This window comes from Plecotus auritus (genome assembly GCF_963455305.1).
Source record: "Plecotus auritus genome assembly, chromosome: 8".
Lineage (NCBI taxonomy): Eukaryota > Metazoa > Chordata > Mammalia > Chiroptera > Vespertilionidae > Plecotus > Plecotus auritus.
The window spans coordinates 148,903,125-148,930,209 of record NC_137782.1 but is presented as its reverse complement, the minus strand read 5'-3'; the positions used below and the strand labels follow the sequence as shown (position 1 = coordinate 148,930,209).

The following is a 27,085-nucleotide window of genomic DNA, read 5'->3' as shown; positions in this document are numbered from 1 at the left end:
GGAAATAAATCCGACAATTCAGAGGCTGTTTAACTTCATTGAAATTTCTACGGGTTCAGTGGTGCAAGGATGTTGACATATCCCTTCTAAGGTAAAAATATAAATTTTTCATCTGGTCCCTCTTAGTTGGCCTCTTTGGATTTTGGAGGCAACATATTCTTCATTTGGGTGTGTTACTCTGGCATACTTACTAAATAAATCCAAAAGCTGCTGGTTTTGAGTGGAACCCCAAATAAGAGAAGGATCCGAAGTAGGTCCAATCTACTGTGTAAGCTGCTCTGACATGGGCCATATGATCCAGCAGATTCAACGGTGCTTGAAGTGGCAGACAGGGATGCTGTTTGGAACTTTTTACAGGCCCCTACAGGAGAATTGCAGCACAGGCCTTTAGGCATTTGGAGTGAAACCCTGACTTCCTTTGTAGATAACTACTCTCCATTTAAGAAACAGCTCTTGGCCAGCTAGTGGGCCTTAGAGACTGAACACTTAACCATGCGTCAAGTTACCATGCAATGTGAGCTGCTCATCATTAACTGGGTGTTATCTGACCCACCAAGCTATAACACTGGGTGTATGTAGCAGCATTCCATCATCAAATGAAGTGGTATTTATGAGATTGGTCCCGAGCAGGTCCTGAAGACACAAGTTACATGAAGATGTGGCCCAAATGTCCATGGTGCCTATCCCTGCCACACTATTTTCTCTGCAAGCCTGCACTTATAGCCTCATTTGGGGGGCGGGGGGAGGGGGTCCCCTACAACCAGTTGACAGAGGAAGAAAAAACTCAGGCCTGGTTTACAGATGGTTCTGCATGATATGCAGGTACCACCTGAGAGTGGACAGCTGTGGCACTACAGCTTCTTTCTGGGACATCTCTAAAGGACAGTGTTGAAGAAAAATTTTCTCTGTGGGTAGAACTTCAAGCAGTACACCAGGTTAATTCTGCTTGGAAGGAGAAATTGCCAGACATGCAATTATCTACCAATTCACTGGCTGTGGTCACTAGTTTAACTAGATTGATCAGAGGTTTTCAACCCATGTGTTGCAAAAATTTTTGTAACATGCAATACCTGACTATTTATTTAGGGGCACTGACCTCTTTTCCCTTAGACTGTCAAATAAAAAAATGACAGACCAGCTAGCATGGCTCTCAGTGGTTGAGCATCGACTTATGAACCAGGTCATGGTTTGATTCCCGGTCAGGGCACATGCTTGGGTTGCGGGCTCGATCCTCAGTGTGGGGCATGCAGGATGCAGCCGATCAATGATTCTCTCTCACCACTGATGTTTCTCTCTCTCTCTTCCTCTCTGAAATCAATAAAAATATTTTAAAAAATGACAACAGCCAACGGAACAATAGCCACCCAGTGTGCATAAATAAAAATTATAGCTATTTTTTTTGTAAAATTGGCAAAAAATAATACATTTTTTTTGTGTGCTTTAAAATTTTAATAATTAGTTTATGTGTGCCATGGGATGCAAAAGGTTGAATATCACTGGGCTAGATGGTCAGGGACATTGGAAAATTGGTGACAAGGAAGCCTGAGGGACAGGTATGTGGAGAGACATCTCTGAATGGGTGAAAAACATTAAGATATTTATGTCCTGTCTCAATGCCCACCAAAAGGTGATCTCAGCAGAGAAAGATCTGAATAATCAAGTGGACAGGATGAGTATTCTGAGGGTATCAGTCAGCCTCTTTTTCCAGCCACCTCTATCAGCCCAATGGTTCATAAACAACATGGCCATGATGGCAAGGATGAGGTTATACATGGGTTCAGCAACATGGACTTACATTTACCAAAGCCAGCTTGGCTACAGCCATTGTTAACTGCCCAATCTGCTAGTAGCAGAGACCAACACCGAGTCCCCTATATGGTACCATTCTGCAGGGTGATCAGCCTGGTAGGTAGCAGGTTGATTCCATTGGACCCGCTTTCTTCATAGAAGGGGCAGCATTTGTTCTTACTGAAATACACTTACTCTGAGTAGGGATTTGCCATGCCTGCATACAATGCTTTTGCTAAAACTGCCATCTGTGGACTTGCATTATCCACCCTCATCGTATTCACACAGTTACTTTTGATCAAGGGAGTTCATTTCACACAAATGAAATGCAGCAATGGACCCATGCCCATGGAATTCACTTGTACCAAGTGCCCTACTGTCCCAAAGCAGCTTGCTTGACAGAATGGTGGAATGGCCTTTTTTTTAAAAAATATATTTTATTGATATTTCACAGAGAGGAAGGGAGAGGGATAGAGAGCTAGAAACATCGATGAGAGAGAAACATCGATCAGCTGCCTCCTGCACACCTCCCACTGAGGATGTGCCAGCAACCAAGGTACATGCCCTTGACCGGAATCGAACCCGGGACCTTTCAGTCCGCAGGCCGACGCTCTATCCACTGAGCCAAACCGGTTTCGGCTTTTTTTTTTTTTTTTTAAAATACATTTTATTGATATTTTTACAGAGAGGAAGGGAGAGAGATAGAGAGCTAGAAACATCGATGAGAGAGAAACATCGATCAGCTGCCTCCTGCACACCTCCCACTGGGGATGTGCCCGCAACCAAGGCACATGCCCTTGACCGGAACCAAACCCGGGACCCTTCAGTCCGCAGGCCGACGCTCTATCCACTGAGCCAAACCGGTTTCGGCTGGAATGGCCTTTTGAAGACTCAGTTACAGCACCAGCTAGGTGGCAATACCTTATAGGGCTGGGGCAAGGTTCTCCAGGAGGCTGTAGATGCTCTGAATCAGCATCCAATATATGTTGCTATTTCTCCCATAGCCTGGATTCACAAATCCAGGAATCAAGGGGTGGAAGTTAAAGTGGCAGCCCTCACTATCACCCATAGTAATCCATTAGAAAAATTTTTGCTTCCTGTCCCATGACTTTATGCTCTACTAGAGGTCCGATGCATGAAATTTGTGCAAGAGTAGGCCTTCTTTCTTCTGGCTGCCAGCACCAGCTTCCCTCCAGCACCCAGACCCGGGCTTCCCTCTGGCCACCGGCAGGCACCCGGCACCCAGGCTTTCCTTGCAGCCCCGGCTTCATCTGGAAGGTCGTCCAGAAGGATATCCGGCCTAATTAGCATATTACGCTTTTATTATTATAGATTGGCTTAAAGGTTTTAGTTCCTTTGGAACTATCAGGAGACATAACAATGATTTCACTAACCTGGAAGTTAAAACTGCCACCCAGACATTTTGGACTCTTCATGCCTCTGAATTAACAGATAAAAGGAGTTACTGAGTGAACCAATGGGAAGGTGGACTATAACTCCACAATGAAGGTAAAGAGGAGTATATCTAAAATACAGAGGATCCTCAAGGGCACCTCTTGTATTACCATGCCCTGGTATTAAAATTATTGAAAAACTACAACAACTCAGGCAGGACTACTTAATGGCCCAAACCCTTCAGGAATTAAAGTTTTGGTCACTGTACCAAGTAAAGAATGATGATCAGCTGAGTTGCTTGAGTTGAATGGCAAGATAATGCAGAATGGGTAATGGATGGTCTTGGCTGGTGTGGCTCAGTTGGTTGGAACATCATCCTGTACACTGAAAGATCGCAGGTTCAATTCCCAGTCAGGGTGTGTATGAAAGGCAACCAATCAATGTTGCTCTCTCACATCGATGCCCTCCTCCTCTCTCTCTAAAAAAAAAAAAAATCAATGCCAAAGTTCTTGAATGAGGATTAGAAAAAAAGAATGGATAGTGTATGAAAGTAGTTATGAATACCAAGTTACAGAAATCAGGACTATAACTGTCATGAGTTATTTATTTTGTTATGAATATGTCTATGTTGCATAAAGTAAATATCTTTGTTTTTCTTCCCTTTCTTAGACTCTTACCACTTAACGTAAGATGTACTGACTTGCCCTAACTGGTTTGGCTCAGTGGATAGAGTGTCGGCCTGCAGACTGAAGGGTCCCAGGTTTGATTCCGGTCAAGGGCATGTACCTTGGTTGCGGGCACATACCCAGTAGGGAGTGTGCAGGAGGCAGCTGATCGATGTTTCTCTCTCATCGATGTTTCTAGCTCTCTATCCCTTTCCCTTCCTCTCTGTATAAAATCAATAAAATATTAAAAAAAAAGATGTACTGATTTTATACCATAGTATATAAGCTATATATGTGTCAGAATATTTAAGTTATGGGGATATCAAGAAGAGTTAAACATCATATAAGGACTTTGCATTTTCCTCTGGGGAAAGGGTTTGTGTGTTTTTGGTTGTACAAAAGATAGTTGTATTATGTTAGGTAGAAGTATGACCTTGTTATTGTCTTTATTTGGAGACTAAGTATGATTTAAGGAGATGTTTATGGTGTCAGTTTGACAAGAGGTGAACTTGTGATGGTTTTGTGTGTCAAGTTGAAGGGTGTTTTGGACAAGATTAAAACAGTAAACTTTGAGTAATCCATAATGTGGCAAGTGGCCTACCATATTGGACAGCTCAGGTCTACAGTGCTAATTTTTTCTTTGCATTTATTTTCTGATCTGTATGTCTCTAATCCTCTTTTATACCATTTCAAAGGATGATGCAATACTTGACAAATACAATTTAAAAACTGAAAAATGACTATTTCACTATTGCAACTTCCTTCTAGGATATCCCACCATTCTTTTTTTTTTTTAATTAAGTATTTATTTTTTAAATCCTCACCCAAGGATATTTTTCCATTGATTTTTTAGAGTGGAAGAGAGAGGGAAAGACAGAGAGAAATATCAATGTGAAAGAAACACACTGATTGGTGTGAGGAGCCTGCAACCGAGGTATGTGCCCTTGACCGGAATCGTACCAGGGACCCCTAGGTCTGCAGACCAATGCTCTGTCCACTGAGTCAAACTGGCTAGGGCCCACCATTCTTACTTTATTACTTTAGTCTTTTATTTTATTTTATTTTATTTTATTTTATTTTATTTTATTTTATTTTATTTTCGCATAGCAGGAATTGGAGGTAATGATACAATTCCTAAAATTAAATAGCAAAATATTTGAAGATATAAGAAAAGTAAGATCACTAAGACCCTATTAATGCACCTTAGATTTACAGAAAGGGTCTGATGAACTCATATGGTAATTGCAAAATAGAATAATTTTTTTTAAAAAGTAAAATTTTCCTGTTCTTTGGACGATTTCTATGAAAGAATAAGTCTTAAAAATACCAACCTTGATAAGCAGTTAGAAATGCTCAAAAAGGGAAATAAAAAACTAAAATTAGTCTAATCCTGATGGTTAAGCTTTTTTCAATTTTTAATTTTAGTTCTGCTGGACTGGAAGCCATTGATTTTATTTCTATTCTTTTTGTGGTTATCCTTAAGTTAAAAAATAAAAAAATAAGCAGCAAATATATATCGAATGCCTATATATTTTTTTCTAATGGCTTTATATGTATTTCACTTAATCCTCACAACACTATGAGGAGATATTATCAGCCCCATTTATAGATAAGGAAATTCACGTACAAGAAGGTGAGATTACTGTAATGTTACACAGCTAGTAAGGGCTAAACTAGGATTCCATTGAGATAGTCTGACTGCAGAGCCAAAAACAGTATTTATTTTTGTAAGATGCCCTAAAGTTAGTCAGTATTTCTTTCTGTACTCACTTCTCGTGAACAACAGAATTAACTCAATGTAATCATTCCCTCCTTCCAACTTTTGTTATTCTCTAATATTTTAGTTCTACTTTAAAAAATATATACATATTTACAATAAATAATAAACCTGATTTAGTAACATTTTAAAAACCAATTATTTTCTCATGATGTATTCTTTTAAACCCAATTATTTCTCTAGTTTACTATTCTTCCTACTCAAGCACACCCTTTGATTCTTGCATAAGTTTTTATAAATGATGTGTCTATCTTTATTTTAGGTCTCATTCTAGCTGATAGTTTAAACAGGTATAGAATTGAGGGAAAAGTTATATTCCTTCTACGTATTGAGGAAAAAGTATCCCCTTATCTTCTGGAAATTATTGTTCTGGTAACTATATTGTTAGTATAACTGGTATTTTGGTGTAGGCATTCTGCCTTTTTGTCATTTTAACGAACTATTTTTTATGTTCTGCAATTTCATTATTAAGCATTTAGAATACTATTTATTTATTTATCCTAAGCAATTGTTCAGTAATGCACACTTTCAAAATGGAAACATAGCCGAAACTGGTTTGGCTCAGTGGATAGAGCGTCGGCCTGCGGACTGAAGGGTCCCGGGTTCGATTCCGGTCAAGGGCATGTACCTTGGTTGCGGGCACATCACCAGTGGGAAGTGTGCAGGAGGCAGCTGATCGATGTTTCTCTCTCATCGATGTTTCTAGCTCTCTATCCCTCTCCCTTCCTCTCTGTAAAATATCAATAAAATATATTTTTTTTAAAAAAAACCAAACCAAAAAAAACCAAAATGGAAACATAAGTTTCACTTTAGTTCTGAAAAACTTACTCATTGTCTCATTAAATACTGTTTCTGTACTACTCTAATCTGCTCCTAAAATTTCTTTTGGACATTTCTGCATTTCTCAATCTACTTATTTTCTTATCTTTCACTTCTCTTTTGCTACATTCTGTGTGAACTCAATATTATGTTCCAAATCACTAAATTTTTATTGACTGTGTTCAGTCTAGTATGTCTCACCTGAGTTCAGTAAATGATTTGTGTTCTCTTTGAATATCCATTTGTTAATTAACATCTACTTAATTTTGGTTTCCTTCCTTTTTTTTTGTTAATCCTCACCCGAGGTTATTTTTTCCATTGATTTTTATTTTTATCTTATTTTTCTCTTTTTTTAAAAACTAAGGAGTCTGCTCTGTGGGAGTGATGGCTTGGTATCCTTCAGAGAGTACCATTTGGAGCTGTATGGCTGCTATACGAGAAGAAATTAATTGTTTTTGTTGTTGCTGTTTTAAAAAATAAATTATTTTTTATTGATGTTAGAGAGGAAGGGAGAGGGAGAGAGAGAGAAAAACATCAATTATGAGAGAGAATCACTGAACGTCTGCCTCCTGCACACCTCACACTGGGAATGGAGCCTGCAACCCGGGCATGTGCCCTGACTGGGAATTGAATCCGAGACCTTTCTGTGTCCAGATGATGCTCCAACTAACTGAGCCTCACGGGCCAGGGCAATTTTGGTTTCTTTTATGGCTATTATTCCTTCCTTTATCTAGTTTTAAAACTACTTTGTAAATTACCTCAATAAGAAGTTACAATGTTATTCTTCATATCCAGAAAACATGGTATGTCTTTTCATTTGTTCAAGGCTTGTTGCAATTAAATATTTCTTACTAATGACGTTTCCATTTTTCCTCTTTCTGTAAATTTTGGCTTAGCCTAGGTTGCTGCTATTGATATACAGACACAGCTGTTGAACTTACATTAAACTCTTTAAGAAATAAGTACCTTCTTTTTAGTGTGAAATCCATCTTGTACATTAAAATCATGATACCCTAACCCTAACCCTAGCCAGTTTGGCTCAGTGGATAGAGTGTGAGCCTGCGGACTGAAGGGTCACAGGTTTAATTCCAGTCAAGGACACATGCCCGGGATGGGGCTCTGTTCCCAGTGTGGGGTATGCAGGAGGCAGCTGTTCAATGATTCTCTCTCATCACTGATGTTTCTATTTCTTTCTTCCTCTCCCATCCTCTCTGAAATCAATAAAAATATATTTAAAAGATAGGCAAAGTGAACAGAATTTAGGGTATCATTACCTTTTTTATAAAATATATTTTTATTGATTTCAGAGAGGAAGGGAGAAAGAGATAGAAACATCAATGATGAGAGAGAATCACTGAACGACTGCCTCATGCACACCCCACTGGGGATCGAACCTGCAACCTAGGCATGTGCCCTGACCGGGAATCAAACCATGACCTCTGGTTCATAGGTTGATACTCAATCACTGAACCACACAAGCCAGGCACTTTGCCCATCATTTAAAATGTTAACCTTTCACAATCATTTTGTTGTAGGTGTACATCCTACATAAGCCTTCAATCTTTAAACGTGACTTAGGCCTATTTATATATCTTTTTATATGAAAAATATGTTTGGCCTTATTATTGCCATGTTTTGTTACATGTATGCCTGTCAGTATTCTTTTACCAAATGATGTTTTCTTTTTGACTGGTTTATAGTTCTTTCTATAATTTAGTAAGATTTATACTTTTGTTCTTATAATTATAACTTAGCAGAATTCCCCTAGATTTCCACCTCTTTAGATGACTATTAGTTCCTTATTATGAACAATGCCAAAATTAACATGTTTCCTTTTCCTCCCTCCACCCGATTTAATCAATAGTGTTATCTTACCCTAACCCAGTGGTCGGCAAACTGCGGCTGGCGAGCCACATGCGGCTCTTTGGCCCCTTGAGTGTGGCTCTTCCACAAAATACCACATGTGGGTGCACACATACAGTGCAATTGAAACTTCGTGGCCCATGCGCAGAAGTTGGTTTTTGCTCTCAAAAGAAATTTCCATCATTGTACTGTTGATATTTGGCTCTGTTAACTAATGAGTTTGCCGACCACTGCCCTAACCGGTTTGGCTCAGTGGATAGAGCGTCGGCCTGCGGACCGAAAGGTCCCAGGTTCAATTCCTGTCAAGGACATGTACCTGGGTTGCCAGCACATACCCAGTAGGAGGTGTGCAGGAGGCAACTGATTGATGTTTCTCTCTCATCGATGTTTCTAACTCTCTATCCCTCTTCCTTCCTCTCTGTAAAAAATCAATAAAATATATTTTTAAAAAAGTGTTATCTTTAGGGCTTCCTTTGAAGTGGTAAATATGTTTATACTTCTATTACTTGATTTGTGATCTTTACTAGTACATATCTTTTTTACTACCAGTAATTATAATGTATAATCCACAAATTTCCTTCTCTCAAATTTTATTAGGTTTTATCAGTTCTATAACACCAGGGTCTATAACATTATGTCCTGTCATCATGATCTCTACATTTGTTTTAGACCTCAGGACTATTTTATATGTATGTACATATGTATATGTGTATGTGTGTATTCAATGCTTACTACCAATCCTTCCCTCAGATGTCTCTTGGTTGGCTGAAGTTTATCCTTTAGTAGTTTCCTCCAGAAGTGTTCATGTAAACAATATTCCCTGAGTTCTGTTTGTTATCTTTTATACTTGAAGAATGGCATGACTGGATATGAAATATCTGGCTCCCACTTGAATTCTTTATCTTACAAACATTGCTCTACTGATTTCTGGTATTGAATGTTGTGGCAAAATATGAGGCCAGCCTGATATCAACCCCTTATAAAGGATTTTGTGCAGGGGATGAGGAAGATGTTTGGTTGCCCATAGGAATCTTTATCTTTATGACCATTCTGATTAGTTTTCTCTGGCACAGGTGCCCTTTCAATATATAAATTTCAGTTCTGTGACATTTTCATTGTACTTATAGCAATTTGTTGTTGCACTGAATTTCTATTACATGGGTTTCACTTTTAAGTGTGTTGGATCTATATCCTTTTGTATCATTTTCTAAAATCCTCATCTCCATTTCATTTTGTCCATCTTTCTTATTTTAGCCTTATGTCCTTTATTGTGCTTTCCTCGGGTCTAGTCTGCTCCTTGGGCTCCTTCCAATTTCATCTGCATTTGCTAGTGTTTGCTCTTCAATTTCTTTTAAAAATTCTCTCATATTTCATTTTTTCCTGTTACCTTGTCATCTCTTCCCAGAGTTCCTGCATTTCTGCTTCATGTTCTCCTTTTGTAGAAAACATTTAAAAGTTTTCCTCAACTCTAAGTGTATGGTAAAATGTTGGGTCACAATTTTCATCTGCTCTGTAGTGACATTTTTCTAATGAGTGTCCTTTGGAAGTTTTGCTGTTGTGTCATTTTCCTGAACCAGCTATTTACTCATGTGGAGTGAAGGAAGGACAGGCTTCACAGTCCAAGGACTCCTCCTTTGATGCTATATAGAGAATACAAAGAAAAGTTGGTTCTTATACACATGGCTCTGTATGCATGTAGCTCTACCTTTTCAAACCAGGTATTTCTGTCACCAATCCTGCCATTATAAATAAGAGATTTAGCTTTTGAACTTCAAGTTGAACACCTTACCTTCAGTAAGTATATTTAAGCTCACAACTTCTGCCCCTTCTCAGATGCTTTTGACAGCCCTTAAATAAAATTTAGAAACTACATATAATGTCTTTCAGTTCACTGAAAATGGGAAGTTGAAACATTTTCCTTCTTACTTTTTTAAATGAGTTCTAAGAGGGGAGAGATGCAGACTTATGCAGCTATATTCATGCTGAAAGTCTGATTATCAATTGTGTGTGCTTGTTTAATCATAATTGTTTTGGAGAGATGGGGAACCTCAATGCTGGAACTCATACCACCCATCCTAATTACTTCTCCTTATAGTGCAGTGTATAATAGAGAAAATTTAGAGGTAACATCCTTGTCAGTCAATGGGAAAATGATAAAATGAACTCAAGTACATACATGAAATATATTACGTAGCCAATGAGAATCATTTAAAAAGAATATATACATTTATGCATATGTATTTCTAGTGGGAAAACAATATATGTTAACAAGGGGAAAATATAAAATGACATACAGCATGATTCCAATGAAAATATTATATGTAATTTTGCATATGTTTCTACATATTATTTTTATAGCAAAAGAAATGCCTATTTTCTCTAGTTTGGTTTATTGCTAATTTTCAATTTCTTTTTATGCTTTTCTGAATTTTGAAAATTTTCTTGGGAAACATATAATTTACTACTCCTGCCTTCTAAAAGCAGGTAATTGTAGTGCAATTGGCACTCATTTTCATGCATCAAATATTTCCCCAAATTATGTATTTAAAAAAGCTTGTACATGGGAGATAACGATACTGAATACATGGATTCTAACCCTACAGTTGCCATTTACTAGCTCATTACTTAAATTCTCTATAAACTTCTGTTTTCTCATATGTGAAATGGGTATATTATCTATATATGGGAGCTTCTGTAAGTATAAAATGAGCATTTAGTGTCTACCTAGAACAGAGTAATCAATAAATTTGACTATAAATATTACAACTACTAAGTAGTAATTATAATTATTTTTTTAAAATATATTTTTATTGATTTCAGAGAGGAAGGGAGAGGGAGTGATAGAAACATTAATGATGAGAGAGAATCATTGATCGCTGCCTCCTGCACGTCCCCTACTGGGGATCGAGCCCACATTCCAGGCACGTGCCCTTGACTGGAATTGAACCCGGGATCTTTTAGTCCGCAGGCCTACCCTCAATCCACTGAGCCAAACCGGGTAGGGCAGAAATTAAAATTATTACAGAAATTCCTTGTGTTGCTTTTCCATGGATATCAAGATAGCTTAATTGGTACTTAAAAGCTTACAAAAATATTTTCTCCTTGTTATGCTTAATATATAAATTATACATCATTTCTATTGCATATTACAAGTCCATACACCTATAGTAGATAGCTATTAATAAGAAAAACATATTCTGATGAGTTTTCAGAAACTTAATTGCCAAACAGTATTATAAACAAAACATTTGGAATATAGAAGAACTTACTATATAAAATATTATCAAATATTTACTGATAATCCTTCACACATTAAGCATAAATGGACCTACCAACAACTGCAAATGATAGCAAGCACCTGAGGTTGGGATGTGGGTAGCTATCAAGAAGGCACGGGGGCACAAAAGGAAGCGACCAAATAATGAGGTCAAGCAACAACTACATGCAAAATTTTACACCAGAGTAAAAAAAAAAAGCACACACATGTAATAGCAATGTGTATGGTTCATTCAAGAACAATATATAGATTAGTCTGTCAAAATAAAAATCATGTAAAATAAAACGGGAAGCCAAAGTATAGAAGACTTTGAATTGGGGCTAAAGAATTTACATTATTCCACAATTGGTAAAGCCTTGAAGACAGAAGAGTGCCTAAATTCAACTATAATTTCCTTTTTGGAAAAGAAACACCAACATAAAGTGAACTGAGAAATGAACAGAGCATGATGACAGAGTAAAAATTCTGCTCTGGTAACTCTTCCAATGCCCTTTGGCTGTCCCATTTCCTCTTACTAAGAATACACCCCCCCTTCCCCGCCACCCCATTCCTCATGCCATCTGTGACATACTCATTCTTCAAGATCTAAGTTATCCATTTTCTCTGGGAAGTCTTTCTAAACCGTTTCAGCCCTTAGACTAGTTTCCCCTGTATTCTTTTTTATTTTATTTTATCTTATTGATTTCAGACAGGAAGGAAGAGGGATAGAGAGACAGAAACATCAATGATGAGAGAGGATCATTGATTGGCTGCTTTCTGCATGCCCCCAACTGGGCATGTGCCCTTGACTGGAATTGAACGCGGGACCCTTCAGCCCACAGGCTGACCGCTCTATCCACTGAGTCAAACCAGGTAGGGCAGAAGGTACTTCTTTAGAGAGAGTAAAGTTTAGCTCAATAATTAATATTTTATCTTTAAAATGTTCATGAAAACTCATGCATTATGTTAATCATTTGTATGTTTGATGAGGTGCAATTTTTTCTTCCAGCCTGCCATTTGCCTTAACTTTATTAGCACCTAATAAGTCAATTTCTTGATCACTCTTTAATGATTTTTAACTTTCTTTTTATCTTGCTTAGGAAAAAGTACTTTCATCTAATTCTATTATGATTTTTAAAAACTGTTGAGTTGTTACTTGGAAAACATTATGCTAAGTATACAAAAAAATAAATACCACATGATTCTACTTATATGAGATAATCTAAAATAGTGAAATTTATAGAGGTAGGGTAGAATGGTGGTTGCCAGGGGCTGGGGGAAGGAGAAATGGGGGGTTGATATTCAATGGGCATAAAGATTCAGTTATGCAAGATGAGTAAGTTCTTGAGACCTGATTTACAATACTTCACCTATAGTTATCAATACTACTAGTATATTATACTAAAAAATTTGTTAAAAGAGAACATGTTAAATGTTCTTACTACAACAAAAAACTAAAAATTTTTTAGCTCTTGAATCATTTGCAATATATTTCTTGGTACTGAACAAAGTAGGAAACTGAATGTTTTTGTAAATGAATAACCAATTTGCAATTATCTTTTTTTTTTTTTTTTTTTTGGCTAATCCTCACCCAAAGATATTTTTTTCTATTGATTTTTAGGGAAAGTGGAAGTGAGGGAGAGAGGGGGAGAGAAAGCCTTAACTGTGAGAGAGAGACATAGATTGGTTGCCTCCAGCACTTGCTCAGACCGGAAATGAACCCATAACCCTTTTGGTGTACAGAATGACACTCCAACCAACTGAACCACCAGCTACAGCTAGCTTGTCCCTCTTTAGGATAACACATTTTTCCTAATAGGCATATTTTCCCATCCATTTTAACATTTTACAAGTCTTATTGCTATGATATAGTATATGTATTTACATGGGCACACACACTTTAGGATGATCCATTTAACTATAGTCCATATCTTTTGCTGCAATATTTAGTTCTGGCTAAACATTTCTAAGTGACTGCTCTTTTCTTTTGCTGTTATTTCTACAAAGATTAAAGCACATTTGCTTTTTTGTTTTATTTTAAAAAACACGCTATTCAAAGTAATTTGATTTTGATACTATTTTTAAAAATTACTGCCCATGATCTTAGTTTTCCAGGCACTTAACTTCATACTATTTTTAAAAATCTATGGAAGTTAATATGATTAATAACAAATTAGTAATTATATGAACAAATCTGGATACACAGAAGTTGAAGGGAAACAAAAACAACTATTTATTAAATGTCTATTTGCAAATGGGTAGCCCTGTTTTTATAAGTTGTAGTTTCCACATAACACAACTTTAAAATTTTTTTGCCAACTGTCACAACAGCAAGATGACTGCTTCCAAAAAAAAAATAAAAACTTTATTTACATCTGGCATATGTTGCTCTTGTTCCCTGTTCAGCTACCAAAAAGTCACTGTTTCAGAAAAATACTTTAAATACATTTGTAATCAGCTCTTCATAAAGCTATGTTATTACTATCTAGAATTATCTGGACTACTTCTATCTAGAATTACTATCAAATCAGTGACTGATTTGCCCTAAACCATATCAGTAGTCCCTATTTTAAAAACAAAGTAAAAAACCACAGTTCACCTCTTTTAATAAAGGTTTTTAATGTATTTTCTAATAGAAAAATGCTTGTTTTCACTTGGTTTAGGTTTATAGTCTATAAGTAAGACGATCAGAAGACTAGTTGAGTGTGAGATAAATTAATTGCAAATCTGATAACTAAATTTAAGCTTCAAAAGCCCACTTTTAAATAATCATTGTTATGTTCTTATTTATTCCCAAACACATTAGGTCCCACAATCCAAAATGTTTTAGAATATAAATACAGTATATTAGAAAGTAAAGAGTGACTCTTTTAAATTGATAATGACAAAGCAATTTCCCTTAGCAATTTGTTTCAACTTAATATAGTCATTACATTCTTTACAGCTAATTCCAGTTTTATGAAAAGAAAATATTCCCACATATTACCAAATAGATCTGAGTCCATACCATACCAAGATAAAAAAGAAATAGCCACCTGTTGTGATCAAGTAAATTTCTCTTTTCTAATTATCCAATTGTATGCACAATAAACTTCCATTTTTCATCATTCAGTCAGGCATGCAATTAAAATACTATTTGTACTTACTACCATAATCTACAGTCACAAACTTATCCTAGAAAGACAGAATCACTGGCTCAAAGTTCAAATGTAAAATTTTGTTTTAATTCTAAATTCTGACTTTTTGATCACCAATTATCCTCATCACCTATAAGTAATAGCATCAACTATTATCCTAAAGTTACTGTGAATACAAAATTAAGAATTTTCTTAATAACCACTTAAAACACAATAGCATTGAAAAACTGAAAGTTTTAAACTTTTATTCAAACTTAAAATGACCTATGTGGAGAATATGTCATCAAACCAAGCAATAATATAAGTTCACATCACAATCAGAACTATTAAATTCTTTTAAAAAATACAAACCTCCCTTCTTCCACATTCCATATAGTATTTGAAAAACAAAACAAAAAAATGTAGAAATACGAACAAAAAATCACCTTACCTCCACCATCACAAGGCACTACTGTTAATATTTCACCAAAATTTTTTAGACACTTTACAAAATCAAGAGTGCATATTCCATTTCTCTCTCTCCGTGTGTGTGTGTGTGTGTGTGTGTGTGTGTGTGTGTGTGTGTGTGTGTGTGTGTTATCAATGCATGTCAATGATTGGTAGTTGACACTTCTCTAGACCTCTAAAATCACACAACTTTGCAGACCCTGTACAAACTCATTACATCCAGATCTTCCAGCTCAGTTTTTCAGCTTTAAAGATTTTAGCTAAGGGGTTCTCAAATCAAATGACTCAGAAATAAAGAACAGGTTCCCTGTTAGATGTAGCAATAAAGATACTAAAACAGAATTAGAAATATTCATAAAGGTACCCTGAGAGTTATAATTACTTGGTATGTAGGTTTACAGATGCTATGAAGAACCTTAAAAGTGTTGTTTTATCTCTGCAACTGAGGAGTTTAGATTCTAGCAACATGTAATCTAACTTTAATCTCTCCTCCCTACTTTGTTTCTGGATGTAAGGGCAAAACAATGACTATAATGAAGAAGGATGATATTATGAAAACAAGATGAATGACCCCAACTCTGCAGGTAAATTCCTTTACTAGACACGTTTCTTTCTTAATCACTTATATAAGCATGCTATAACTTAGCTTAATCTTTGGGCTAAAACAAGTTTCTAAGCGTGACATAAAGGTAATTCAATGAACAATTAAAGGGTAGAACATACCAGACAGCAGGGAGTTTAAACAAACCATCTTAATAGTGTTTCACAGAAAACTCTCTAACAGACTAAGGAAAAGGTTACAACAAATGAATATCTATCTCTTTCTCTCTCTCTCATCAGAAGACAATGAAAACAATACCAACACACTTATTTGCAATTCATCTTGCTCTTCAAAGTTATTTAAATGCAGTCTCTACCTCAAGTATAAGTTCCAAAAGGCAAGAACGCCGAAACCGGTTTGGCTCAGTGGATAGAGCGTCAGCCTGCGGACTGAAGGGTCCCGGGTTCGATTCCGGTCAAGGGCATGTACCTTGGTTGCAGGCACATCCTCAGTGGGAGGTGTGCAGGAGGCAGCTGATCGATGTTTCTCTCTCATCCATGTTTCTAACTCTCTGTCCCTCTCCCTTCCTCTCTGTGAAATATCAATAAAATATATTTTAAAAAAAACACACAAAAAACAAAAGGCAAGAACGATGTCTACAAAATCAGATCTCACTGATTTATACTCATAACTCAAATAGCACTATTCCTGACAGCCATATAGGAAAACAACTCTATCTGTAGAAAGAGATTTAGAGCAACTCAGTTTCCACCTTATTCAAAATCCCCTAATTTAGAAATGAGATTAAGATACCACTCTAGAAGAAAATTAAAAAGCAACTACGAAAAAGCTTTGGCTCCTTATGCTCAAACTTTACAGCAACATTTGCTGAACATGGCTACGTTAAAAAAAAAAAAAAAAGACAGAAAAGAAGGTGGCAGTCTCTTCCACGCTACTTCTCATGGACAAGAAAGAACTGCTTGCACTAACACTGGACTGCTTAGTGCTGAAAGAGCATACATAAAATATTGAAATCTTACTCTTTTGGTATCTAAGGCTACCATATCATCAGTTTCAAGCAAGTAGTTCCTTAAGAACAGAGTTCCAGCTGTCATTCTCAGGGGATACAAGCTTATAAGCCACTAGCACTTAAGCACAAGCTTTCACTTGAGGAAGAACTTATGATGCTGCCAGTGGCACTCTTACACATTCTTCCTATACACAGATAACTGACAGATCTGGTCAAGGAATAGAAAAACAATTTTGACAGCAAAATGTACTCCAATTTTTTCTGTGAAAATTTTATAATTTTAAAATAAACTGAATGTAACATAATAAAAATAACCAAGGTATGCAGAAAAAGAGAAATAAAATAACCAACCAAACAATAGCAAAGTATTTTCATAGGAGTTAAAAGGATAAGCTTAAATGTAGTAAGCAACAAGGCTCCAAATTGAAATGAAGGAACGAAAATATTTATGGCAGCAGCAAAAAGAAACAAGTTTCTTTTTTTTTTTTTTAAATGAAGGCTCAGAATCACATATTAAAGGCCACAGTGTTTTTAAAAATTCCGTAGTATAATAAGAAATGTCCTCCTTCCTCAAAATAACCCAAACCATGATCTCTGGGAAAAAATAAAGTATATTAAGCTGATGGGTCAACTTCCTAACTAACACTGAACTGTTAAAGGATGCAAATGGACATACCAAAAGACTTAAAAAAAACCCAACACATTAATATCTGAAATAAAATCACCAATTGTTTCAGCAACATAATCATGAGAAGCCATATTTATATCTGTCTTAGAGCTATTTCATCTTCCATTTCTTGTAAAGTAAATGAAAGTTTTGCCTTTGGGAAAACATAAGCAATAGTAGGGAATGAGTGCATGTGTGCACCAAAAGATTTATATAAAATGGTCATAGTAGCACTATTCCTGACAGCCAAATAGGAAAACAACTCTGTAGAATGGATAAATTGTAATATATTCATACAATGTAACATTATACAGTAACAAGAATGAACAAACTATTGCTACAAGCAACAACATGAATGGAACTCACCAATACTAGTGAAAGAAGTCAGACACATAGGAATACATATTGGGTGATTACATTTACGTAAGGTTCAAAACCAGGGAAAACTAATCCAAGCTGTTAGAAAGACGAGTTGGGGGTAGTGACTAGGAAGGGTGGGGCATATGCTTATAGTGTTTTATCCGCCCCCCTTTTTTGTTAATCCTCACCCCAGGATATTTTTTCCATTCATCTTTTAGAGAGAATAGAAGGGAGTTGGAGAGACAGAGAGAAACATAGATGTGAGAGAGGTATATTGACTGGTTGCCTCCCACAAGCCCTCCCCCGTTCCCACCAAGACCTGCAACTAAGGTATGTGTCCTTGACTGGGATAGAACCCTTTGGTTGGAAGTCCAATGCTCTAACCACTGAACCAAACAAACTAGGGCATTCTTTCTTTTTTTATTTTATTTTATTGATTTTTCACAGAGAGGAAGGGAGAGGGACAGAGAGTTAGAAACATGGATGAGAGAGAAACATCGATCAGCTGCCTCTTGCACACCCCACACTGGGGATATGCCCACAACCAAGGTACATGCCCTTGACTGGAATCGAACCTGGGACCCTTCAGTCCGCAGGCTGACACTCTATCCACTGAGCCAAACCAGTTAAGGCAGGGCATTATTTCTTAATCTAGGTTTTATTGGTTACATTGGTTTTATTGTGAAAAAGTTCTAAAGTTGAGTATACCAATTTGCGCACATGTATACTTTCATTACAACCTTTAAAAAGACCAAATTTATTTCCATTATTTAAATAACTATATACTTATATATATATATACACATAAATATAGAAATAATTATATGTAGACTATTTCTAATTCAAATGACCACTGCTAATTTAAATGACCCCTAATACTGGCACTCCTAACTGATCTAATTCTTTCTCTTCTCTCTATCCCAACCCTTACCCAAAATTATACTTTTGGAAAAAAGAAGAGTGAAACTTTAAGAAAAATTTTAGTTTCAGAAGTAGATAAGGAAAAACAAATGTGTAAGGTAATTCTTGCAAGAATTTTCTACTTTCTCCCTCCTTGACATGCTTTTTTTGCCTCTGAGGAAGTACTCCTCCCAAAACGTCTTTATCCAAATCACTAGTTTCTCTTATCTGTTACTGGTCCTAAAATACCAAAATGTGACTAAGCAATCAGTTTCTGAAAAATGCAAATGCAATTCAAATGATTATGAAGGTATCAGTCATTTGTACACAACTGTGAATTACTTCTGTGGCTACTTTCTTCACCCATCGCCATTTCTTTCAAACAAGTCATCTTTCTTCTCTGCCTAACTTGGAAGACTCCTACTTTTCATTTGTTAAATTGTACTAACTTCTAATTTTCCTTAAAGCTTGTTTTTATTTTTTAAACAAGGTATGATCAATAGTGTGTGAAGGAACAAATACCAATGACATTCTTACGTACCGTATACCAACCCTGCCCATCTCAAAATATAACAGGTGAATAAAAAATAGTTATATGTTCTTCCTCTTCCCCACTCCCTTCCTCTGAAGTGTTAGATTCTCATAAAGCCACATCTTATATTTTATATACTATGTTATAGACCATGTGTGCAAAATCATACTTGAACGTAAAAAAGAATTCTCAGATCTAAACCCAAACAGAGTTGGCAAGCTAGCAAAGGCTAAACTGATTCAAGTCAGTTATCAATACCTGATACTAAAGAAACCAATACCATAGGTTGAACCCACTTAATAGCCAATTAATTTCATACTAATGAAAAAGTTTCAAGTCAAAGATTTTGACACAACCCAACTCAACCGTCTGGAAAATGAGTGTTGTGGTACACTAAGGGAAAATAGTGAAACCAAGATTATCACTGTTACTAGAAAAATAATTTTAAAATATGGACTGCTACTCCATTTCTATCACTAAATAATTTTTGAGTTTTGAGGAAATAGAAAAGTAGGCTCTCTTCAAAAAATAGATGAATGACACCTCATCTCTCATGAGATGTGGAAGTATTCTTTAATGTTTCTTCAGGCTTAGCCACCAGTTGATAGAATAGCATTATTTTTTTCTCTTTTAAACAGTCACACCATTTTCAATTTGTTCGAAGGGCAGAACATTTGACAATTGTATTTTTAGAAATTGGGAGAGTAAGCAACTAACATACAGAACTTACATTTGCTTTATACATGCTATCTTATTTTGGGTGTTGTAAAATGAAAAAAAAATACACAATGCATTCATTTTCAAAGTAAAGTAAATATTTTTGATATTTGCCTTCAACTAAAATAAATTATGTAAAGGAAGTTAGTTGGTTTCATTTCCCTATTTTCTAAGGATTAAGTTTAAGTACATATCTTGTATTAACCACACATATACAAAATCCCAACCTATGCATGTAAAAACACCAAACTATAGTGAGGAAAGGATTAATTCATCCACAAACCTATCAAAATTACTGCTGAAGTCTAATTTAACTCACATTTTTTCCTTTCTGAAACAGTCCAGTCTACAACTATGAGCTAAAATGACCTAATACCCTTTATTCATAACTTATGAGCAATTCAAGGGAAATCTACCCTTCTTTGTACAATGAGTGCTTAGTGATCTCATCAACAAGCTAGAAAACATGCTGGCCAATCAGTGCAATCTCTTCAGGACATAAATTTACATGAGAGGTGAAATTATGATCAGAAGGTTAACTTAGAAAATGTGAAACCAGATGATTTAACAATAAGGGCATCAGATCAGTCTCCCATAGGATAGATGGGATAGGATAGGGGATAGATGTGCTCTCCAAGGGCTAGGTTATTTCCTCCTGAAAAGTGATGGAGACATTATGCCAAATGCATTTTGTTATCTCCCCTTGTTTATGGAAAAACCAGGTGACATAAATCAGTTTTGAAATTCTTCTCTTCTACATACTATGCATATTCACTGTTGTGCAATGTCCACCTTACGGAATTGTTAAGGGTTAAATGAGATAGTACGTAAGAAAGTCACTGGCACAGACTTTAGTACATAAGCAAAAACAGTCAATGTTTATCACTATTCTGTTTTTTCATTCTTTCTTCGAAGAATATTTCAATTCATTAGATGTAAGATTAATGATTTACAAGTCACCTGGATTGCATATTGGTGGATGTCAGAAACTCTTAGTGACTCATGCACATTTTATCTCCTGGATTTAGTTTTATATACAGTCCACTCCATTCTTTTACTATTAATATTTAAAAGAACTGCTATTTATTGAGCATCTACCATGTGCAGGGTACTTTACTATCTCTTATTCTCACAATTTCCCCATAAAGCAAGTGTTATCAGCCCCATTTAAAAGATAAGGAAGACTCCAATATATTGCTTGCTCCATGTCAAACAGCTCGTTAGTAGTGTAGCCAGAATTAGAACCCAGGTCTAGATAGGTCTAATTCTGAGCTCTTTCCATAATACCACCCAAATATCTCATCCCTTATATTTTATTTCTTTATAACTTTATTTTCAGAAGGTAGCAACCACAATTTGGGAGTATCTTGCTAGTAATCTCAGATTAACCAGAGTTCTCTGGAAGGCAAGAATGCAATTCAAAGGGCTAATAAACTAGTGAAATGAGAAGTCTAAGTCAGAATAACCCTTAAGAGACCCGTGGGACAAGACAGACACAAAATAACAGTAACCTTTTAGTAATAGATAGGGAACAATAAGATAACTCAAGTTCAATTAACTCATTATAGACCATTTATAAATTTTCAAATTTAAAACAAATAGAAAAAAAAAACCTACGAAAATCCTCACTAGCCTTGAATTCTGCCAAATCTAAGTCCAAGGGTCCTCACTAACAAGTCAGGATCTATTAGTGGTTCTTGCCTTACCTGGTGTCTCCAGGGTTGCTGGTCAGAATTTCCAGTAAAGAGAAAAGCAGTACATGTACAACCCTTAGGACTAATCAGCAGAACTTTGACATCAGCACTGTCATTATCCCATTGTATTCCTCAAATAATTTGTAAGTTTTGAGAAAACAGGCTACACACACACACACACCCCATATCACACCATTGGGCAGCATCTTTCCTCAAATGGGAAGTAAATATTTTGAAGGTTTAGCTACCAGATGGGAGAATAGTAACATTCAGTACTTAATTCCTAAACAGGAAAAATCATGTTCCTTACCCAGAAATCTATCTAGAAAGGTTGCAGAAGTTCCTTATTCTACAAGTAGTAAGAAAATCTGAAGGTAAATGATCATGGGCCAGAACAATCCCACAGAAAGTATAATTAGCATGCATGACTAGAACACTAAGGAGTTTCCTGGCTGCTGCATATTATAAATATGTAGCTCAATCTGGAATATTTCATGTAATACTATATTACTGAATTATTTCCAAAAATTCAGTTAAAAAAACACAACCTCTTTAATTTCAGAGTCATAGGTGATATTTTTATCCTACAAATACATATGGGATTGAGAGACTGATTAAGTTTTTACTCTCTACATTTATTTCAGACTAGACATTAATAGCAAAATCCATTTATATAATGTATTAAGTTTCTTGAACTATAAATGATTACAGTTAAAATTTCAGTACTTCAAAACAATCTTATGAATTTTCCAATAACTGGAACAAAAATCACACCCATTTTCAAAAACTTCCATATCAAGATTATTTTCAGATGCCAAATTTCATTTTTTATTAAAACATAATAAATAGAAACTAATAGTATTGATTCCGGGTAGCAGAATTCGGTAGCGGAGGGCAGGTATATGCTTTTATTACTTATTCAAAGTAATCAATTTTAACAACTAAAAACTACATAGCACTTCTGCAGACTTGTAAGCTTTCTTTTTACATCTAGAAAATCACTACCAACCAAATAGATATCAAGAGAAATTCAGCAGAATAAGTTGTAAACACTAAAATCCTTCTAGTATTTTAAAAGAAAAATATAAAATATTCAACCCCATATTACTTTCAGTTTCATTGACTCTGGAATATATTATTAAAGTGTCCCTATGTGGAACACAAATTATTTTCTATTAGCTTAAAGTGGTATGTGAAATCCTAAATTCAGGAATTTAAATTAAAAAATTAAAAGAACTAATGATTTGGTGGACTATTACTGTAAGAAATTCCCATGGAACACTTTGAAAAGTCCTCATAAGCTTTCACTCCATGAGGTTGTTTCTTCTTCAAACATTGGCGCGCGTGTGTGCATGCGTGTGTGCGCATGTGCGTGTGTGTGTGTAAGGATATGTCAAGAAAGTTTTCAGGCCAATTAACCTGTGGGCAAAGGAGCAACTAAAAACCAGTTCTGACATATTTTTGCTAGAAAAGTATATTATATCTTTTAACTATTTTATTACCGTTAAAGAGTCAAAAGCTCATCCTTTATGTAAAATAAATGATTTTATATACATTGAATTAACCTGTCTTAAAACAGTCTCACTTCTTCAATTCCCTTCCTGAAAAGTTGTCTGATCCACTATTAACTCCATCCAAGGCTCTTAATCAAGAGTTACATTTCCATTAAGAGCTAGTAAACACACACACACACACACACACACACACACACAGGCACACACCATGTTAGCTGTAGTTCCTTAATTGCCTTGTCAAAATTATGAAACCCAGCACATTCTTAAACAAAACCTCCTATCCAAACGAGGAATAGTGATACTTTGCATGTTCCATAAAACTTTTAAAATAAAAAGTATTCTTCTTGGTTAACTTCTGATCATTATGTGAACTGTACATTTTAAAAAATGTAAACAAAACACCATTTTTCAAAGAAATACATTTTTACATAAAGTTAGCAAAATATTATTTTTAGTCTTTTAATTCACCTTTGTTTTCTTCATTTTGAGGGCATTTATTTGCCCTCTAAAAGATCCATAGCATTTTCCCTGAAGACTAATCAGCAAGTTCTTTTCCCTTCTGTGCCAACATAGAATCTCCAGAACAATTTCTACTAGCTGCAGCAAAGCAACAATTCTACAGTGAATTTGATTTATCATTTGGTTAGATACATACTAAAATTTTGATTCATGAATATCTTAGTCAGCTTATGGACATTAATGAAAAGAAAACTGACACTCTGGCATGTGACTACCAACAACCCAGTCAACTTCAAAAGGAAACAGACTTTAGTAGCTAATAATTTCAAACAAATGAAAAGTGTCCAAGAGAAAAGTACCTCAGCTAAGTTTGACATTACAAATTATGAAAAGGAGATTCAGAACAAACATTTAAAAACTCATAATGGGACTAAATTAAGTTTGGCAGAAAGAATGTGACTCAGAGCTAATGTTATTAACAAATCGGTACATCCTGAAAAAGCTTTTCATCTAGCAATAGAGTATTATGCTCGGATTTCAACCCAGTGTCATTGTTTTCTCAATTCTATTATGGATAGTGCCAATTCTAGAAGGAGACTTGAATATTATTTGAATGGAACACAGGCGAACCCTAATATGCAAATGAGAAAGGAAATGATGAAACTACAAATATTTTTAACTTACAAAAAACTGGTAAATGTATCAAAGAATAATTAAAACATATTTACCAATAATGTTGCACAAAACCTCTACCTGGCTTGAAACATCACATTCTTTCAAGCAACATACAGCAAACTGCTTTCTAAAGGACTATCTGTAACAGTGACTAGTGAAAACCCTTTAAACTATTTTTCAGATTATCATCTCCCTTTCGTTTGTTAATTATTCCGATCAAGTACAACAATGAAACAGTTAAGGAAAGAATGTATAATTTTTTAAAAGCATTTAATCTCAATTCCCTTAATCCAAGGAGGTGTGACAACCAACGCATGTGAAATTAACCTTAATCTGCCAACGAAAACACGCAAAATGTCTCCTAACAATTCCCTCCTCCTAAAAACAACAACCGGGCACATAAATATGGTATTGACCTCCACCCCGCTGAGAGCAGCTAATTAATAAAGAGAATAGTTACGTTTAGAGACCAAGGTGTAACACCCAACCTCATAAACCTCCCAAAATAACCACACCGTCAAAGTAGAACTGAACATTATTTTTGCTAAAGCAAGAATCCAACCCCCGGGAGCCTCAGCCCTTAGACAATGGTGGTTACCAGACAGAGCTGCACAGTTGGGTCCAAATGACACATTTCACTAGGCCTTGGACACAACACACACACAACACACGCGCGCGCGCGCGTACACACACACACACACACACACACACACACGGCCAGTTCTATGGAAGGGGCGTTCAAACCCCACTAGGAGGTGGAGGGTAGTACGGCGGCGTGGGGTTCACTAAGGGAGAGCCGGCGAGAGGGGTGTCGACAGAACGTTAAGGGTAACTGCACTGCACGCGAGGGAGGGGGCTGGAAATGGCCGATGGATTCTATATTTATTTATTTAAAGGTCTTCATTTAACGGGTCCTGCCAGGGGTTCTGTAACTAAAGCCAAACTGCGCAGCAAACATTATGGGGTTGGGAGAGGAGTCGCTGCTCCCCCTACCCCGTGACTAGGGTGGCGGGGCGGGGGAAACAAGTTCCCCGGCCAACACCACGGACCACTCCGATTCCCCCTCTCCCCTCCTCCACAGGAAGGGGGAGGCTAGCAGAGAAAAGGGGGAAAACAAGTTCCCCAGCCAGCCCCGCCGCCCGAGCACTCCCAGTGCTTTCCCCCACCGCCCCTCAGAAAAGGGGAGACTGAAGCGGGGACAGCGGCAGAAAAGGGGGAAACCTCCACCTTCGCCTCCCCCACCCCCAACAGATTCCGGGGGTCCGTAAGGCAGCCTGGAAGCCACAGGGGAGGGTGGGGGTAGAGGGTGCCGAGCCCCGAAACCAAACAAAGCGCGGCCTGAGCGAGAGCCCGGGCGAGCGGGGAAGCCGCGGCTTTTCCTGCCGGCCGGGCCCTGGGCGGCTGACACTGCGGCACCGGGGACCCGCCTCCGGTCAGCCTCAGTTTCCCACCCCCGGGCGTCCCGGCCAACCCCGCTCGCCCGGCCTCCCTCCCCGCGGGTCCCCAACGGCTGGGCGCCCGAGCCGGCAGGCGGCGGGGAGGAGCGCGGCCTTACCCCTCTCGCCGGCGTTGTTCCGCTCCTGGGGCAGCGGCGGAGGCGGCGGCGGCGGCGGCGGCGGCGGCTGCTGTTGCTGCGGCGGCGGCGGAGGCTGCTGCTGCTGCTGCGGCGGCTGCTGCTGGGGCGGCTGCGGCGGCGGCTGCTGCGGGGGCTGCTGCTGCTGTTGCTGCACCGGGCGCGGCCGCGACACTCGCCTGGGTCTCCGGTTGGCGGCTCGGACGGAGTTCATTTGCCGGGCTGAGGTGGCGGCGTTGGCGGAGGGACACACACACGCACACGCACAGCGAGCTCCCGGGCCGGAGAAGGGGGTGGGGAGGAGGGGAGGAAGGAAAGGGAGCGAGGGGCAGGGGAGGTGGTGAGGGTGGAGGGGCCGAGCGAGCCCCCGAAGACAGAGAAAGGCCCGCGGAGACGAAGACCGAGCGAGGCCGGGCGGGCCTGACGCACGGGGAAGGCCGAGGCCGCCGGGCGGGGCGGCCGCGAGGGACAGAGACCGATAGACAGGCAGAGCGAGAGAAAGAAAGAAAGGGCGTCCGCCCGCCTGGGGCTCCGAGGCGAAGCGCGGCGTCGGCGGCTGAGGAGACAGACCCCGGGCCCGCCGACTCTCGAGCGGCGTCTTGAGCGGCGGGGGCAGTGGGCGGGCGGGTGAGGAAGGGAGAAGGCGAGGGAGAGGAGGGAGGGAGGGAGCAGGGGGCGCCCGGCTTTTTTCTCTCTTCCTCCCCCCACACCCCCTGAAAGAGATTTCTGAGAGGAATTTTTCTCTTTCTTCGGCCTCTTCTCTCTCCTCCCCCCTTCTCTCCTCAGCGAAGGGGAAATGAGTATGAAAGGAGGAGATAGGGGGAAAAAGAGGCGTCGTCGTTCCTCCTCCTTAAAGGAACCTTCCTCCTCCTTCTCAGCCCCGTCGCCGCGGCTTCTGCTGCTGCTCCGTGGCAGGAGGAGCCATTGACACCACCGGAGCCTCCACTCGCCCAGTCGGTCCCTCCCCGTCGCGGGGCTGGCCAGGTCCGCGGGGGAGGGCCACGGGCCGGCGGGGGGAGGGGCGAATGGGCGGGGAGGAGAGGGGCGGGGATTCCGGCCAAGGAGCCAATGGGATGCGCCCACACAACCTTCGGGCCAATGGGGCCGCCGCTCTTATCGCGAAGTCCCTTCCTTCAACGCCCAGCTTCCTCTCTCGGGTTTCCTCCCTCCCCTGCCAAGGAGGGGGAAGGAGGAAAGGGAGTGTGGCGGGGCGGGTGATAATGGGGAGGTATGGGGCATATAATAGAGCAGGGGGTGGGCGAAGGGAGCGCTAGTG

At 38.3% G+C, this 27,085-nt stretch overlaps 1 protein-coding gene across 4 annotated transcripts in view; it reads right to left on the bottom strand.

The window, feature by feature from the left end:
* The window catches only part of FBXO11 (F-box protein 11), a 91,870-nt gene extending 65,068 nt beyond the window's left edge, over window positions 1-26,802 (bottom strand). For 2 of the 4 annotated variants that reach the window (XM_080683256.1, XM_080683258.1), the window contains exon 1: window positions 25,792-26,639. In XM_080683256.1, coding sequence (XP_080539382.1) covers window positions 25,792-26,023 — 232 coding nt within the window. In that variant the 5' untranslated portion in view covers window positions 26,024-26,639. Of the gene's footprint in view, window positions 1-24,834; window positions 24,964-25,791 lie in introns of those variants that run through there. The other 2 variants (XM_080683257.1, XM_080683259.1) reach the window with 2 other exon arrangements.
* Between the last annotated feature and the right edge of the window lie 283 nt (window positions 26,803-27,085).